Source organism: Colletotrichum graminicola (assembly GCF_000149035.1).
Source record: "Colletotrichum graminicola M1.001 genomic scaffold supercont1.25, whole genome shotgun sequence".
NCBI classification, from domain to species: Eukaryota; Fungi; Ascomycota; class Sordariomycetes; order Glomerellales; family Glomerellaceae; genus Colletotrichum; species Colletotrichum graminicola.
In genome coordinates, this window is record NW_007361029.1 from 184,262 (window position 1) to 201,647 (window position 17,386).

The 17,386-nt window shown below is 56.5% G+C and overlaps 5 protein-coding genes across 5 annotated transcripts; 1 reads left to right on the forward strand and 4 right to left on the reverse strand.

Moving 5' to 3' along the window:
• Positions 1-431: 431 nt before the first annotated feature.
• Positions 432-2,316, reverse strand: GLRG_06552 (FAD binding domain-containing protein; the record flags this gene model as incomplete). Its single annotated transcript, XM_008097237.1, has 4 exons — positions 432-1,385; positions 1,433-1,494; positions 1,604-2,030; positions 2,092-2,316. The coding sequence occupies 4 exons, from the start codon at positions 2,314-2,316 to the stop codon at positions 432-434; spliced, it is 1,668 nt and encodes a 555-aa protein (XP_008095428.1).
• A 4,485-nt stretch (positions 2,317-6,801) lies between these two features.
• On the forward strand, positions 6,802-8,517 carry GLRG_06553 (nucleotide-sugar transporter; the record flags this gene model as incomplete). The annotated part of the gene is made up of 5 exons (XM_008097238.1): positions 6,802-6,885; positions 6,977-7,006; positions 7,079-7,387; positions 7,457-8,194; positions 8,248-8,517. The coding sequence occupies 5 exons, from the start codon at positions 6,802-6,804 to the stop codon at positions 8,515-8,517; spliced, it is 1,431 nt and encodes a 476-aa protein (XP_008095429.1).
• A 569-nt stretch (positions 8,518-9,086) lies between these two features.
• Positions 9,087-10,178, reverse strand: GLRG_06554 (uncharacterized protein; the record flags this gene model as incomplete). Its single annotated transcript, XM_008097239.1, has 2 exons — positions 9,087-9,551; positions 9,594-10,178. The coding sequence occupies 2 exons, from the start codon at positions 10,176-10,178 to the stop codon at positions 9,087-9,089; spliced, it is 1,050 nt and encodes a 349-aa protein (XP_008095430.1).
• A 1,125-nt stretch (positions 10,179-11,303) lies between these two features.
• GLRG_06555 (pectate lyase) lies at positions 11,304-12,296 on the reverse strand (the record flags this gene model as incomplete). Its single annotated transcript, XM_008097240.1, has 1 exon — positions 11,304-12,296. The coding sequence occupies one exon, from the start codon at positions 12,294-12,296 to the stop codon at positions 11,304-11,306; it is 993 nt and encodes a 330-aa protein (XP_008095431.1).
• Positions 12,297-15,621: 3,325 nt separating this feature from the next.
• On the reverse strand, positions 15,622-17,338 carry GLRG_06556 (major facilitator superfamily transporter; the record flags this gene model as incomplete). The annotated part of the gene is made up of 2 exons (XM_008097241.1): positions 15,622-17,124; positions 17,183-17,338. 2 exons carry the CDS (start codon positions 17,336-17,338, stop codon positions 15,622-15,624), a joined length of 1,659 nt encoding a protein of 552 aa, XP_008095432.1.
• Between the last annotated feature and the right edge of the window lie 48 nt (positions 17,339-17,386).

Genomic DNA, 17,386 nt, shown 5'->3' on the forward strand with positions numbered 1-17,386 from the left:
CGCGTGGAATGACAAGCACCTGTCACGCAAGTGAGCTTTTGAAACCAAATCACTGATGTGATATCATGTCTTCTTTGCGTTGACTACGAATAGTCATGGCAAAAAGGGGTTCGTGACAGGGACTTGTCACGGCTGGAACCGGATCATGTGGGCGTACGTCTTACAGTTTCCTCCTGTCAATTCAGGAAAACACACGCACTCTCTGATTCAGATCTGCGTGATTACTGTTAATTTTGAATACCCAAAAGAAATGACTTTTGAATAATTGAAATTATTGACGGTCCCGTTGCTCACGCGTTCAACAAACCAGTCGCTACTCTCCGGGAGTAATCACATGGCAATAGGCTGGATGAAGTACAATTTAAAGGTTGTAGATGAATGAATCTGAGAGTGTGGTCTCAGATTTCTAGCATCATACAATTAATGAATGACTACCAGTTGAAATATCGTGGATCCTGAAGTGGCGCGCGGTCAAGCTTAAAGTACCCCGGCTGCAGCTTCTGGAAGACCTCCCTTGGATCATACTTCTTGGCTATCCTCTTCAACCGGTCCTTGTTTTCCGCCCCGTACCCGCTAATGACATCTTGGTACTGGCTGCCGTAGTTCATGTACACGTAGTCGTTGCTCAGCCCCCGCGCCTCGGCTTCGCCGTTGATTCTCTCCAGTACCCGAGACGCAAAGGCGTACACCGCGTCATCGTCCTCTTGGTTGCTCCACATGACTGGAACCTGTATTATGTAAAACGGACCGTCTTCCACTTCTAAACCCAGGGCGTTGCCGCCGTCTCTCTGCATATGCTTCAATGTCGGGACGCTGATACCCTGGAACACGAGGACGGGCACAATGCCCGGCAAATCCACAACGGCGGTGACCTCCTCGAAGTAGATGTCACGGGCGAGCTCGACAATCTCGATACTGGCTTTGGTGCTGATGACGGCGTAGACCTCCCGCAACCCTGGCGGTGTGGAGTCCATGCCCACTCTGGCATACTCGGCGATGACGCGGTTCTGCGTCGTGTCCGAGACGGCGGGGATAGCGTTCCAGTCGGATAGGATCGGGGCGTCATTGCCGTCTGGCTCCGCGTAATACAGTTCCGTCGAGGAAATCTTGCTGCCGTTGTAGAGAGTATACACGTGCCAGAGTCCGGCCCTGGGATCCTGCTCCGCGTTGGCGACCATGTTAGCGAAGGCCTCGGCGACCTGGGGGAAGCTGTTTTCGGTGTATGCCCTGGTGCCACCCCACATTCTGCCACCGGGTAGCGGGTGGGTGAAGAGGTTGAAGCCAACGACAATTCCAAAGTTGTTACCGCCGCCGCGGAGGGCCCAGTAAAAGTCCGGGAACTGGGTCGCCGTCGCTCGGATGATGGCTCCGCTCGAGATTACTACCTGTTGCGCGTAAGCTCATCTTCGTGAAAGTGAGAAGGAAGACGTACATCGAAGCTCTCAACGTTATCACAAGCCCATCCGTAGACGCCAGAAGAGTATGCGATGCCGCCTAGTACACAAGTCAGCACTCGGAAACCCCGAAATCTGGATCATGATAAAAGATAGAAGGGAAACTGCTCAAGATGACTATCATCTGAGCCTGACAATCGACAACTCACCTCCAGTGATCAGTCCTCCTACACCAATATTGTACAGTCGTCCACCTATAACGGTGACATCCGACTTGGTCAATTCTGCATAGACATCGCCCCAAACGTTCCCAGGTTGTATTGATGCAACTGTTCTATCTGCCGACAGCGAAATAGACTTCATATTCGTGAAAGAGACGGTGATCCCGCCCTCAGCGTTGGACGCCCCCGCCATGGCAGCATGTCCGCCGCTCTTGACCGCGAAGGGGCACTGCGTTAGCCGCGCTAGGAGAACGGCAACTGATACCTCTTCTGGTTTAGACGGCTGGAAGATACAGCGGGGCCTAACCTCGGCTTGGATTGCTGACCAGTATGAGCCAATGAAATCAATGCAAGCTGTGTCATTTCCCGCCACAAGGACAGCGGTGTCGCCATATATAAGTTTCAATGAAGCGCACTGCACGGAAGAGACAAAAGTCAGCGCACTTCGGGTGTCTTCAGGCCAACTAATCGCTCACAGCTGTAGAGCACCCGGTTGAGGGGGACCCGGTCCCGAGCCGCTTGCCAGCATCTTCCAGAGGAGGGATTTCGGCTACAGCGACACCCAACTTCAAGACTGCTTCGGAAACATTGAAACCTTCTGGCTCTAGTACCGATTCGAGGTCGCCCAAGTCGTGTGCGGCGACGGGAAGCACGCAAGTGGCCGTCGAAGCAGCCAAGAGAAATAGACTTGATAACTGCATCGCTTCGACGGTGGGCTATGACAGGGAGAACGAGGTGGTTGAGAACGTGGAGATGGCAAACTACATCAAAGAAATACCACTACAGTTACCGCGAAGTAGCTCTATTTATGCATTTCTAGAGCTATGCCGCCATGCATGGACAAGTGTTTGCTGAGAAGCTCTGCTCGGAATTTGTCCCACTTTCGTTGCCGTGTAACCTCGGAGCGCGCAAGCCACTCGTTCCCAGATCACAGTAGGCCGATTACCCCTGCAGAGGGACCTTATCACACACTTCACAACCTCCTGAAGACCACCTAAAGTGGCGGCAGAAAGATCCCAATTCGGAAGGCTACATATGATCAACATTGCACAGTGTATATATGAAGGAAATATGCTCAGCGTGCAAGGCCGAACTAGGTATGAGCAAGGAAGCTTGATGGCGTTTGAGCCAACTTTTCGAATCCCGACTTAGGGCGTACGCCCGAAAAGAAGCAAATGTCTCTCTTATTTCTGGAGGGTGGAATTTGTGGCTTATAGAATCATCATTTATGCCATATCATGCAGTCTCAACAGGCTGTCACGTACCTGGCCTCACTGCACAACGTATGCTCGGCTAAATTGTATTGGCTAAATTAGCTTGAACTCGAGACTTGAAGGTATAAAAGAAACATAAGTCTGAAGGCTTGGTGAGAGGAAATAGACCGGGTTAGGGTATCAAATGAGCATCCTTCCGACAACCGTGGACGGATTTAGATATACCAAGTAGATGAGCTTAGAGGAGCCGGGATAAGCATCCTCTCCGGCAAGGCCGGACTGAATAGCTACGAAGCCACGAGTAGTATTGGAGTTGATGAGGGCGCGTGGTTGAGGTGATTTTGTTTTGTTAAGCAGGTTAGATAAGTTTCTGATAAGGAGGGCGCGATGTAAGGGAAAAGAAGAATTTCTCGTCCTGGCCAGAAGACAAGCACAATCGCACAGATAGTTTCCACAACCATCTTTGATTTCTCCTGAACTGTAGAGACTTCCCGCTTTTTATTTACAGTTGAACATGATAACACAGGAACCCTGGCACAAGACAAGGCCCGGAACGACCAACTGCCGGTATTCAAAGATACATGTTAGGGAACTAGGCAAGTGGTTAAAGTAAAGTTTCGAACATTGACATCACGTGGGGCCAACAAGAATGTCACGATAAAAAGGACACCCCCACCCCTATAGTAAGGCTGGTGCTTATGTTATGCACAGTGTCAGGATGCAGTTTGTGTATGTAGAAGAGCTCAGGAGCATTGATCAATACTCTTTACTCTGGGCTGAGACTTGTAGAAGACTCTTAATGATGACCGCGTGATGATTATGTAAGCGTTTGCTGAGCTCTAACGATCAATCGGTACGGCGGAAGGTGAATGGTATTACCAGGTGTGTCAGAGGTCTCATGCAAATGCACCTGTTTCTGTTGAGAATCTTTCAGAATAGAGTGGGGAACGTCAATTCAAGACCAGCTTTCACCAGGGTTATCGCAGCTTGACGCGGAGATGCCGCTTGCCATCCCTTTGAGTGGCCGAACGGACAGCACCAGATCGGGCAATCCAACCTGAGACATGAGCGGTGAACTGGCTCCCCGAGCGATCCAATGGCAGGACAGAAACCTTAGGGAGGCGTAGGAACTGGGGGACACCGGCCCTCGTGGCTTTCATCCTGTGGGATTAGGGCGAGCGTCGACTTTGGGCCGTCCCGAGTCCAAACGAAATGGCAGCTGTCAAATGCGTAGCGATCTCAGACGCGGAAACGCGCCGTCCGAAAACCACGAAATAGGACCCCGATGCGTCTCTCCCGACCGTTACAGGACATTTAGGTGACACCAGCGGTCCGTGTAGGCGGGTCATGGGGCTAGGCTCGTTGGATGTGGCGGCGGGAGAGTCGCGCGGGGGAGGGAGTGGTTGAAGTGCCGATTGGGATATGGTAGAAAAGGTGGGAATGTCCTTGCTCCAGTGAGCTTGTTCCGGTGGCGCCTTTAGGGCCTGGATGACTTGGTTACTACCATACATAGGTTGAAGTGATGATTCAGTCAAATGCCAGGTGACGCCATGCTAGAGCTAGAGCCAGTCGGGACAGCTCACTGTGCATGGGGCTCAGAGACCACTGGTAGTTTCCCCGCCCCCCTATACCCTAGATGGATAGGCTTGTGGCTTGTTTGCTGGAACCCATGATCACGTCCACGATGAGAGCTGGATGGAATCGTCGGTGAGGGTGAGGCGGGAGAATTATAAACGGCATAAATAACGGCTGAGTCTCGCAGCCGGCTTGGTTGTTGTATTGGAGCGACGAAGCGTGTCTTGCAGTCTGCCTCGGTCGTCGTGTTCGTCTTGCTGTCAACCAAGAAAGCTTTATCAGCAGCTTCCCCGGATCTTCGCTGACGGCTGGGGGGGCAAAGGACAAGAACAGGAAGATAGGGGGCGGAAACGAAAAAGGTTATCCCTGTCGAGGTATCACTGATCATTGGTGTGTGTGGTGGTGCCTGTGCTTCGCCCTCGCTGATGATGCAATTGCTGACATGTCCAGCTTGGTCGAGACCCGTCGGGTCTGCATTCTTGCGCGTCTGTTGTCTGTTTGCGTCGGGACCTGAGCTGTCGGGCGCCAGGCACTCTGTATTGGCAGCCCTTGGCATCAACAACTGCTTGGTCTACCGTACTCCGTGCAGGCTGGGCAAAAGACTGCAGCGATCGTCCCTTGGGTGGCCTGGGCAGCTGAGCATACACTACACTACCTACCTAAGCAAGCACGCAAGCAAGCAAGCAAGCAAGAGGCTCGTGGCAAATAGGCCGAGAGGCCGACGGCGGGCTTGGACGGCACGACGGCACGCTCGGACGGCTGAGCGGGTTTGGTCCGGACTGAAATCATTGGATTTGAAGGGTGGGCCGTTGGGCGGCTCTGCGTATGCATTGCGCTTGAAGTACGGTGATTGTTTCTTGTCGCATCGACGCTCCCATTCGCATAAAGCGGATATCACGGCAGAGACGTGGTCACGGTACGTGTTTCTGATTCTCTTGTGTCTCTGTCTTCCTCTGTTTCTCCTTGGGATCTTGTAAAGCTCACGTTGAGCAGAGTTTGAGAAGCGCGAAAAGGTGAGGCAAGGAGATGGGAAACGGACGAATGAGGCCGAGGGAGCCTGAGCTGTAGCCAAATCTTCCCCCATTACTAACCTCAGAGATAGGCGAGTCTGAAGTTTCAACCAAGTCCAGAGTACTTGGAGGTGCGGCTTTGGCGTACCGAGGTTCCAAGTACTTGTCTCCAAACACCCCCCCATCGCGAGACCCTGGAATCCCAGGCAGGAGGAGACCGACAGTGGCCGTGGCATCTGACACCGGATACCCGACAGCGGTAGTCTAAGAGTGTAATCATCAGCAAACAACATACCGCAGAGTGACAGCCAGAAAGCCGGTGAACCGCTTCGACCGCCAGCCAACAGGCAACAGACAACAAGGCAAAAGAAAGCAAAGCAGAAAAGACGGCGCAATTGCAGGCTGCAGCAACCACCTGACTAGTTACATTACCTAGGTACGGACACTGTGGGTAAGTTTAGATATCCAGGTACCTAGGTGTATCTGTAACTTGCCGTAGTAGCCAACAGGCCCCTGTTTCTGTTTCTCTCCCATCCCCCAAAAAGTACGTACCTACTCGCCTTCCTTCCCTCACAATCATTCTCCCATCGTGCCATCCTAGGTAGGTATTCTTCTGTGTGCTCATGCTACTGCTGCCGCCTCCCCCCCCCCCCCCCCGGCTCCTTCCTGCCCTTGTTCTTCCCTTACGTCAGGGGTCGACTCACCCAGTCAGGGAAGGAAGGGACCTGCATCACGGACGCGGCACACCCAGAACCTCTAGGAGAGGAAACAGACACTCTCTCTCTTTCTTGCCTTGTCTGGGTTGGGGCTGGACACCCGTCCCATGCTTTTGGAAGGGGGGGCATTGAGAAAAGCGACACACTTCCGAACCCTCTTCGATGCCATCAATGCAACCTTTCCTCCCCTTCTTCTTTCCCCTTTCTGATTTTCCCTACCCCTTTGAGAATTTTATTCTATTCTACCTACCTGTCGTCTGCTTCATATTGCCCTTGTTGCTCGCTCACCTGTTGTTGCCCTTGGCCAAGCATCCACTATTCCCACGGCAGGCGGCCCCTCGCTCTGACATTGTTCTAGACCCCTCCGTATTGTCACCTCCCCCCCCGATTCGCTCGCTGTTCCGACCAAGGAAATCGAGGATAAAAATAAAAATCAAATAAAAATAGGGTGCCAAAAGGACGAGCTTTCAGCCAAGCTTCTTTCCACACCCACTCTGTCCCCCCTTACCGCAAGCCACTGTCGACAACACAAATCCCCCGACCAAGCAGAATATCAATTCGGAGAGGACGAAAACGAACTTCACGAAACCACCACTTGACCTCCGGAATTTACATCGTCAACGGCCAATCCTTCCGGTTTGGCATCCTCAATTCCATCTCCGTCAGCCACAATGGCTCTCCTCGACGCTGCCGCGCCGCCGGCGGGGGGCCCGACTCTTTTTGGCATGTCCATGAAGCAGGTTTCTTTGATCACGGTATGCACAACAACTGCCCGCGCAGAGTCTCGCGCGATTGCGCCTCGTCGACAAGGCCGAGAATGCTGACAATGGGCTCGTTCGTCCGTAGCTGACCTTCCAAAACTCAGCGTTGATTCTGGTACGCATCTCCCCCTTCGTTACCTTGCCTTGCCTTGCCTCTCGCGACACGGCGCTGACTAGACCATGGCAGATCATGCATTACTCCCGCATCATGCCTCCCGTGGGCGACCACCGATACTTCACATCCACCGCCGTGTTCCTCAACGAGGTCATCAAGCTGTCCATTTGCTTGACCTGTTCCATCGCTGAAGTCTCGCGGACCTTGGCCCCTTCGACGCCTGCCACCGTCATTTTCGAGCAAATCTTCAATTCTGTCTTCTCGGGCGACGGCTGGAAGCTTGCTATCCCTGCCACACTATACACTCTGCAGAACACCCTGCAGTACGTTGCCGTTGGTAATCTGGACGCGGTGCACTTCCAAGTGCTTTACCAGCTCAAGGTGTGTTGGAAAGCCGCCTTTGCCACCCCTCGGCTTGAACCTTGGATACTAATTTTGTATGCGCCGCAGATCCTCGCAACAGCTGTCTTCTCCGTCACGATGCTCCGACGCGCGCTCGGCATGAAGCGTTGGATCTCACTCTTCATACTAACCCTGGGAGTCTCCATTGTGTCGCTTCCCCAACCTTCTTCCGGAACCCATGCCGAATCCTCTTCTGCCGGCATCCTTCTGCACGATACCACGGACCATTTCTTCCCCCGTTCCGTGCACGAGCTAGGTCAAGCCGCGGAGGGCGCTTCTGAGGTGGCCCGCGAGCTCACCAAGCGCGCCGCAAACGGGCTTGCTAGCGTTGGCGGAGAAATCGTGAAGCGGTCGGCCTCGTACCAGGGCATCCAGGAGGACCAGGATCCGTCGCCGCTCATGAACTACTCTATTGGATTGTCGGCCGTGCTCGTCGCTGCCGTCGCCTCGGGCCTTGCGGGTGTTTATTTCGAGAAGATGCTCAAGGACTCGCCGACCCCCGCCTCCGTCTGGACGCGCAACATCCAGCTGTCATTCTACTCGCTGTTTCCCGCTCTCGCCGGCATCATCTTCCTTGATGGCGAAGACATTACCAAGCATGGCTTCTTTGAGGGCTACAACTCGGTTGTCTGGACCGCCATTGTTTTCCAGGCCGTCGGCGGCGTCCTGGCCTCTCTATGCATCAATTATGCCGACAATATTGCAAAGAATTTTGCAGCTAGCATCAGTATCGTTCTCAGCTTCATGTTTAGTGTTTGGTTCTTCAATTTCCAAGTCAATTTCGCCGTAAGTTCACTTCTATTCCCTTTCCTTCACCGCACCTTCCTAACGTACATCAGTTTATTATCGGCACTGCGCTGGTCCTAGCCTCAACCTACCTCTACAGCATTCCTGAGCGCAAGGGCCGCCCGCCACCAATCACCATTGCGAGCTACGAGAAGGCTACGATCGACCCTGCTTACACGCCCGCGGTCACGGATGAGGCCAAGCTCAACCTGGACCCACTCGATGCGGTTCGCGGCATGGGATTGTCGTCGTCTAGGCCCGCGTCGCCCATGTTGCACCACCACCGCGTTCCCTCGGCTAGGGGCAAGAACCGTGATGACTAATTTGGACGCCATCGTCGCTCGAGTAACGTCAGTTATCAATTTATTTTGTTTACGACAGTGCTGCGGACGGGGATCGGTCGAGACGTTGGGCGGGAGTGATGAGGCGACGATGACGAGCGACAAAATGGTTGGATAATAAAAGGAAAAAGGAGGGGTTTTGTTTTGCAAATTCATGGGTGGTGTGCTCCGGATTAGTTGGACATTGGGTCCTGAAATAGAGTCCGGCTTGCACGCCCGACACCACACCACAGTATCATCAAACAGCGATGCCCGGCTTGACCGCAAGGTAAAGAAGCAAGGGGTATATTGTATATTCTTTTGGGCTCCTGATATGGGGCAAGCGAAGACAGCAGAAGTGGCGGCGGCGAGCGCTGGTAGCTGGAAAACGTAGCGGCCAACGGCTGATGATGTGTGGCAATACTGCGTTGGTCGCTTAATGAATCAACCGTCCACGCCTTATTTACCTAGATGCGTCCTAGCCACTGCCCCCCCAAGATTGACTGCCAAAGATTCATCCCCGAATGAAACAAGCTCCTGCTTCGTATAACAGACATGGTATTATTCATACCTCAGACCTCCACCTCGTCCGTTACACAAGTGCCGGCAATCTCCTCGCAGCTCGCCCACACAAACACTGTCTGACCGAGGACCGCCTCAACAGGGAACGCAAACACTTTTCCCGACATGAGGCTTTTCACTTTGCCTCTCCAAAAGAAAACCAGCCTGCCGTCTGGGGTCTCGGCTCCCAGGGTGGCATAAGGCTCCTTGTCCTTCCAGACGGGGATCTCCCGGTTCGAACAACCCAGCGCGGCTCTGATGACGACGTCACGCGTGCCCTCCTTCCGCTTGGCAACGTCGACAACGAGGGCGAGACGCGGAAAGTGCGCGAGGCTGCGCAGGACCTTCTGACCGAAAGGCGGGTTGCGGCTCAGAATCCTCTCGATGTGGTAAAATTCCAGGTCGGCGAGCTGACGTACGGAACGGACGCCGTGCGCGACCAGCGAGGCGACCTTTTTGGGCCCAATGCTGGGGACCTGGAGCAGCTCCGTGGCCAGCCCCTCCTAGCTTCCGGAGACGATGCCGCGCCAGGTTTCGAGGGCGCGCCGGAGGCCGGCGGCGTCCAGGCGGGAGCCCATGATGTCGGCGCAGGCGCGCATGACCTGGCCGAGGATGTCGACGATGCGGCCGCGCGCGGCGTAGAGGGCGTTGCGGGCCTGCAGGGAGAGCTTGTCGCCGTAGTCGCCGCCGGCGGCCTCGCACTGGGCGACGAGGAAGACCTTGTGCCAGGGGAGGGCGAGGGCCTCGCGGACGGGCCAACGGGTCGAGGGGTCGTTATTGATGCCGGCGAAGGCGACCTTCTCCGGGGGCGAGAAGGTGAAGGAGAAGAACTCGGTGGCGGAGGCGGCGCAGCGGAGGATCTCATCAGGCGGGGCGGCGTGGGGTAGGGCAGCGAGGGCGTGGATGGTGCGAGGGGAGAGGGAGTAGCGGAGCATGATTGCGTGGTGTTCGGGGGGGAGGCGCGCAGAAGGAGCTCTGGTGGTGGTGGTGGTGGTGGCGGCCGACTTGATGGGAGGTGGGTTTGAGGATATGGTGCTCTTGGGACGAGTCTGGGAGGATGAGGGCCCAGAGGGTATTGGGTTGTGTATTGGAAGCGCAGGCATTGTGACTGCTGATGTCAGGCTCTCAGCACGAGAGAGTGATGGTCAAAGCACAAGAGAGTAATGGTGGAAGACAGCGACTTGACGAGCAAGGTGTTGATTAGAAAAACAAAAGAGGCGGGTAGGAAATGACGATGTGTAAGCGGTTGGCTGTCGAGGCACAGTTCTTTGCACGATACCAGAAGGTTATTGCCTGGACTGTTCCTTCCTCCTACCGTTCCGATGATGAAGGCGGGTTCCCGCTGCTTCCTCGCCAACTCGTGTTTGATAGTACGGCAGGAGCTCCATGGATGAGGTTCCTTCCTCCAGTTCTAGCTTAAACGGAAAAGCGTAACAGCGGAACCGATCCGATCGGATATGTTGGCGCGGAATGGCATCTGGTGTAACTCCTCGTTTCATCATTACTTGGTAGCTTGAATGATAAGTAGGTAGGTGAGCAGCTAATCAATCCGCCTAGGTAGGTACCGGCAAGTCGACCTCATTTCTTCCACGTCACCCCCAAGTCGGCCAGGTCTGGATGTGTCGAATAGCTAGCTATATTGAATGTATATGAATAACAATTTCTATGATACGATGCACTGGCATGCACCTAAGCAGGTGAGCTTGGGCTTGGACAGTGGGCACATGGCGGAACCGGCGGGAGCTTGAGCTTGTCTCCGGTACTTGCGCGATCTGCGGCGGCCCGGAAGACAACGGCGATCCCCGCCAGATACAGTGGGGCAACGTGGGACGTGGGGTCACTTAGCAGCCTCAGGCCGATGTACGTAAACTTGCGACGCCTTGCAACCTCAAATGGCTGGAAAGATATATACCTCATATGTTCCTATATCCGCGTCTTTCACGTCCTCCACAGGCACATTATACTTTTTCTTCTGCACATTGTCGTAATGCGGGAGCAATCCCGCTTGCACCAGATACGTCATAACTGTCAAAGGACATGCATGTAATCGACGTGTTATCTACGGAAGCAGACGGCGCGCCTCGAGCCATGCCTGGTTCCTTGGAAGTATATACATGAAATCCGCACTTTTCTTTTCCCCCGGTACCATCCCGTCGGGAAGGCGATGCGCTGCAGACAGCAGCGCACTCTTCACGGCACTGGCATTCGTCCCGCTGATGCGGACAGACTTAGAACGTGAGGGTCTGGCCGGCCGAGGAGGTGACGGCAGCCTTGACGTTGGAAGCGCCGAGCACGGTGTAGGAGTAGGCGGGCTTGGTGAAGTTGCCCTTGGGGGCATCGTTGGTGGAGCCGCCGAGGTCGACGTCGGAGCAGGTGGCGTAGCCGGTCTCCTTCGAGTCGAGGGAGGTGATGGCGCGCTCCACGGAGGAGAAGACGGAAGACTCGATGAGAACCTGGGCGCCCATGCGGGTGTTGACGCCGGAGGTGTCGACATCTTCCTCGTAGTTGTTGAAGATGTGGACGTTGCCGAAGCGGACCGAGGGGGTGCGGGAGCCCAGGTTCTTCCAGTAGTTGTTGGCGTAGGTGACGAAGAGCTTGCCCGTGTCCTCGGCCGCGTTGGAGTCGGAGTGGCCGATGAGGGAGGTCTTGTAGTGGTCGTGGAGGTACGTGTTGGAGACGGTGACGGCCATGGCGGCGTGGGTGATGTCGAGGAGGCCGTCGTAAAAGTCCTTGCCGTTGTCGCGGTCAGACGAGAGGTCGCAGTGGTCGACCCAGACGCGGGAGGAGGCCTGGATGCCGATGGCATCGCCGTTGTCGGCCTCGACCTTTGCGATCTTGAGGTTGCGGAGGATGACGTTCTCGACCTTGTTGACGTAGAGGCCGACGCCGGTGAGGGAAGAGCCGGGGAGGCCGATGACGGTCTTGTTGGAGGCCACACGGGCCTTGGCGGCGCCGGTGATGGCGCCCTGGACGACGATGACGGCCGGGTCCTCGGAGGCGACGGCGGCGGTGAACTGGGCGACGGTGGAGACGGTGGTGGTGGCACCGCCGGCGCCGCCTGTAGTGCCGGCGCCGTAGCCGACGTCGCAGGCGTCCGTGAAGGTCGCGCGCTTCTCGACGGCGCGGGGGTCGAGGACGGCGCCGTCAACGACGGTGGGGGTCGGCGTGGCGTTGGCCACGGCGGCCAGAACGGCGAGGGAGGAGGCGACGCTGAACTTCATCTTGACGAGCTTTTTCTTCTTCTTCTTTCGCTGTAAAGGAGAGTGGTTTTTTTATTCAATTAAAAGAAAGAAAAAAAGGAATGTGATGACGATTTACGCCCAGCGAGAGGATGCAATGCGACGTGGCGACGAGCGGGAAAATATGGAAGAAGCGAAAGCGGCATGGGGAATCAACAAAAGGTAAGGGAAAGAGGGGCCATAGGGCAAGGGGACTTTGTTATGTATCTGAACGGAGAGGCTCCGGACGACGAGCGCTTTCTGGGCTTGAATCTCCAGCGTGGTTCGGTTGTGGCTCAAGCAGCCAAGGTAATTAATCTAAACAGATGCCGGGATTCCGTTTCCGCGAGCGGCGCGCTCTGGGTCCAGAAGGGATCGACGAGTCGCGCCAGAACCCTGACCCTTGATCCCCCTGGTCCCTGGTTCAAGCCTGCCCGAAAAGGAATCACGTTCGTCCCTCTCGCGGGCGCGCGAACTCGTGAGTGGAAATCGCACGAATAGGGAGTCGTGTGTTTGCTGGAGTGCTTTCCGCCAAGGGTGATCAATACAGCCCAGCCTGCAGCGGCTTGTCGTGCGTTTGAAAACTGACAGGGGAGCTGGTGGGTCGCGAGCGGGAGGATAGCGAAATGAAGTCAGGGGAGTGATTTACGATGGGCGCGAGGGGGTTGCAGTGCTTCGTACGGATACAATACGAAGAGCAAGACGCGTTGGTAGAGCCAGGACTGAGATGTCGGGGGCCTCACCAGATGGGCGGCAAAGGTGAGGGGAGGACTCGGGCTTTAGAGGCCCAGTATTTGAAGTGGAGGTGTTGCTCATGGTTTACAAGATGCGTAAGTGTTCGTAAGAGTATCTGCACACTGGTGGTTCATGTGGAGGAGGGCGCGGAGCCAGATGAATTATGGATGGCTATCTAAGGGTCAGTATCTCTTGGCGTTGTCATCATCATCCGAACGACAAAAAAGGGGGGAAACTATGGAGAGGAAATCTTTTCCTCATCGAACATATAGATTTGCGGGGCTCCCCTCCCAAATGCCGCATGGCCCAGCAAACTGCCGGACGAAAAAAGCAGAGGCGCCGGGAGTGACTTGGACTTCTCGTACGGGGAATACCTAGGTAGCAAGGCTCCTTGGGAAGAATGGGGATGTTGTGCTCGTGGGGCCGGACGGGGGAATGGTGGATCCATCGTGGGTATGGCGTTATATCACGTTGTAGATTCCAATGTCCGGGTAGAGCTACGGGGGGGACGGCGAGGGATGTGCCTCGCGTGTTTTTCTCTCGGTATATTATTGGCTCAACTCATGGCAAGGAAGAAAGCCCCCCGTGGCCATGTTACTTCCTCTCTGGCTCTCTCTCCCCTTCCAAAGTCCCTCGCATCAGGGTGCCGGCCGGCCGGAAAAGACAGGATCCACGAACTGGATCGTGGCGTTGGCGTGTGGGGATGGATGAGATATGCTGTGCTGGGATCGCAGACAGACCTCGCGAGCAGGAACGCATTTTAGCCTGTGCTGTAAGAGGGGGGAAACGAGGTTACTTTTCCCTTTCCCCCTTTTTTTTTCACCTTTGGGCTGGACAGGCAAGCTTTCACGCTTAACTGCGGGAGAAAGGGGACCACCCGTCAACCTGCATGGCCTAGGGTGGCGCCCGGTCGAGTTCGGCGCACACTACTCGGCAGTCCTCGAGGCTTAATCTGATCGTCCGTCAGTCAGCGTTGTCCGGAGTTTGGCTCTCCGTTGTCTAATCTGTCCTGTCGGGGGTGTCTGCTCAGCACCATGGCTGGCTCGGTGCTGGGCCTTGGCAGCAACTCTATTCCCCGAACCGACCGCTTCTCTCTCTGTCTTAGCTGGGGGGGAACTTCCATCCGGTCACCCGATCTTGGGCGCACTGGACGAAGCTGGAGCCTTGGACCCCTTTCGGGGCGACTTGGCGTCGAAGGGGGGCGGCACAGCAGTCAGTCTTGACTTCATCTTTACCAACGACGCCTGACGAGGCGAATGACAAGGGAGTTGGAACTCGATGAAGACGGCTCGTGTATTGCACGACTTTCTTTCTTTCATGCAAATCTTGACATCTTGAGCCCTAGGGCGTGCGTGCGCGCGCGTCTTGATGTTTGGAATTCTTGGTATCAGCAGTTGTGCCATATCTCACTCCCTTGCCCTTCTCAGCGCCGGCCACCGAGGCAATATTCCTGCCGTCGCACTGGCTACCAGGGCCTCGTTATCTTGATACCATGCAGTTGGCGACGCCTGCCTTGACGCCTTGGCGCTCGAAGCTCGAACTCTTTGGCGCTGCATCACCCGGCCCTGGGACGGGGTAGGCGTCTTTCGGCGCGCATCCGAACTTGCCCCCCTGATCGGTGTCCATATGTCGGGAGCGTCTCTTATACCCGTTCCTGCCGCTCGGGATAGATGTAACTCAAAGCCTACTGACCACTACGAATGTTCCCACCCGCCGACTGGGATGAATGGCCAAGGCGGTCACTCCCCAGGGTCGCTCAGCTATGAGCCGGGTCTTGGGTGATGGCGTCGACCACAGAATATTGGATAGTGAAACAGACGAGAGATTGTGCATACGATGATATGATGGATTGGATGTTCAATTATCGGCTGATGGGACGCGGCCCCTCTTCTGCCATGCAGCTCCTTTTCCTTGTCTCCAAACAGTCATTTATGTTTTCATGCGCCGCGCCAGTCCCATCTATCAACCCTGCGACCAGTCTATTTCATTAACTACTTACTGCACTGCCGGTAACGGAAGCGCCCCATCACTGTTCCGATCAACTTCCTGCTCTCGGAAAGTTTCCACCTCGGCCGCCCTCTTCATCCATACGAGGTGGTGGTGAATCAGTCGTTCCCGCCCCGTGCATGGTATGATTGGGGAAACCCGGGGCCGGTGAGAGAGCCAGAGATGTTCCCTGGCCATCGCCGAGCGCAGTGCAGTGCAACCGCCGGTGAAGGGGTCACCGAGCCCTCGCGGGTCCGCTGCATGGAAAGAATTCGAGCTGAGGCTATAGACAGCCTTGGAGCCGCGCGATTCGCGGGCTAGAGCTCCTCGTCCCAAACCCCTTCATCACGTCTTGTGCGTGTGTGTGTGTGTGTGCGCGCGCTTCGGTTTTGCAAATGCCCTCGATGGAACTTTCGAGGCTTTCTGATGTGCAAAAGTTCCCACCCCTGCGCTGCGACTCTGGGTGCCCCTTGCGATGCCGGTCATTGTCACCCTCCAGACATCCAGCCAGTCACGAACTGTGACGCCGTCGCAACGAGGAACCGTCTTTTTTGCCGGCCATGCACATCCTCTAGTTGCTTCGTGTACCTCACAATGCACCGGTCATTCATCTCCCCCGGACCTGTCCCTCCGGTGCTGATGGCTTTGACTTTTCCATCTCGGTGTCAGTCGCCGTTGCCGACGTGTCCTGGGCGCCGCCGCCGCCGTGCGTGCTCTTCTCGGAATCCGGCACTGCCTGTCCTTGTCGTCGAGCTTCTGCGTTGAGCTGCTCGCGCTCTTCCACCGTGAGGTCGCTCTTTGCGGACCCGATGCGGACGAAGGCGTAGAGCAGCAAGCCCACGCCTGCGACGCCGGTGGCCAGCCAGAAGGCGGCGTGGTAGCTCTCGCGCGTGCCGAGGTGGCGCGTTGCCCCGACGACGACGTCGCCGATGCCGAGGAAGAAGCTGATGCCCAGAAACAGGAGGCTGTTGATGAGGGCGCCCGCGAGGCCCTGCCTGTGGGCGGGCAGGTTGGTCGTGATGAAGACGTTGCTGACCGTGTAGGTGATGTCGATGCCGATCGTGCCGCAGACCATGGCGGGGAAGATGTAGGCCCAGTAGCTTGGGTTTTCGGGGGTGATGGCGAAGAGCAGCACGCTCAGGACGTTGCCGACGCCCGAGATGGCGAGCAGGACGCGGCCGGGCAACAGGTGCAGCGTGAAGCCGCCGACGGTGCCGATGATGAAGCCGCCGACGATGAGGGGCAGGTACCACACTGCCGTCAGCAGCGGCGACACGTGCAGGACAGTCTCGATGTAGAAGCTCGAGTAGAAGAGGAAGAGGCCGAAAGTGCCGTAGGCGAAGAAGAGGGCGGCCACCAGGGTCTTCATCGACTTGGGGTCGAACAAGTCGCCGGGCAGCAGGGGCTCCGCGGCGACGCGGCTCTCGACGTACCAGGCGGCGCCGAGGAAGGCGACGCCGAGGAGCAGGGTGACGAGGATCTGCGGGCTCGCCCACCCGTTCGGCGCGTGGGAGCTGTCGGTGATGGCGTAGACGACGAGCAGGAGGCCGGGAACGATGGTGGCGACGCCCCACCAGTCCATGCGGATCTCGCGGCGCTTGTCGCGGCAGTCAAACGGGATGGTCAGGAAGGACACGGCGGTGACGGCGCCGAGGACGATGCTGCCGAGCCAGAAGTACCAACGCCAGCTGAGGAACTGGCCCGAGAGGCCGCCGACGAGGATACCGAAGAAGAAGCCGATGGGGGCGAAGGCGCCGTACAGCGCAAAGACGAGGTTCTTTCGCGGGCCCGGGCGGTAGATCTTGCCGAGGAGCATGATGCCGGCGGGCAAGTAAGCGGCGGAGCCGAGGCCCTGGAGGGCGCGGCAGAAGATGAGCATGAGGTAGTTTGTGCTGAAGCCGGCGACGAGGCACCAGACCAGGAACCAGGCGAGGCCGATGTTGAAGGTCAGGTAGCCGCCGTACATGTCGCCGAGACGGCCGAGCGGCAGCAGGAAGGCGCCGGTGACGAGGGAGAAGACGCTCGACGGCCACGTCTGGGACGCGGCGGGGATGTCAAGCTCCGAGGCGAGCGGCGGCAAGATGATGTGGAAGCCGCTGACGAAGTACTCCTGTGAGAAGATGCGTTCAGTATATGTTGTAAGCTAGGGGAGCGCCGTGGGGACGTACCGCCATGAGCATGGATCCCAGCAGGGAGAAGCAGAAGCCCAGCTCGGCCCACTGCGACTTGAAGACGGCCGGGCGCTGGCGACCGAGGAACTCGACGTCGAACTCGGTGGTCTGGCCGTCTGGCCCAGCATCCCGCTCGGTGTCGTGCCGGACCATCGGTGCTGGCTTTGTCTGCGGCTGTTTCTACAGGATAACAAGGTCGAT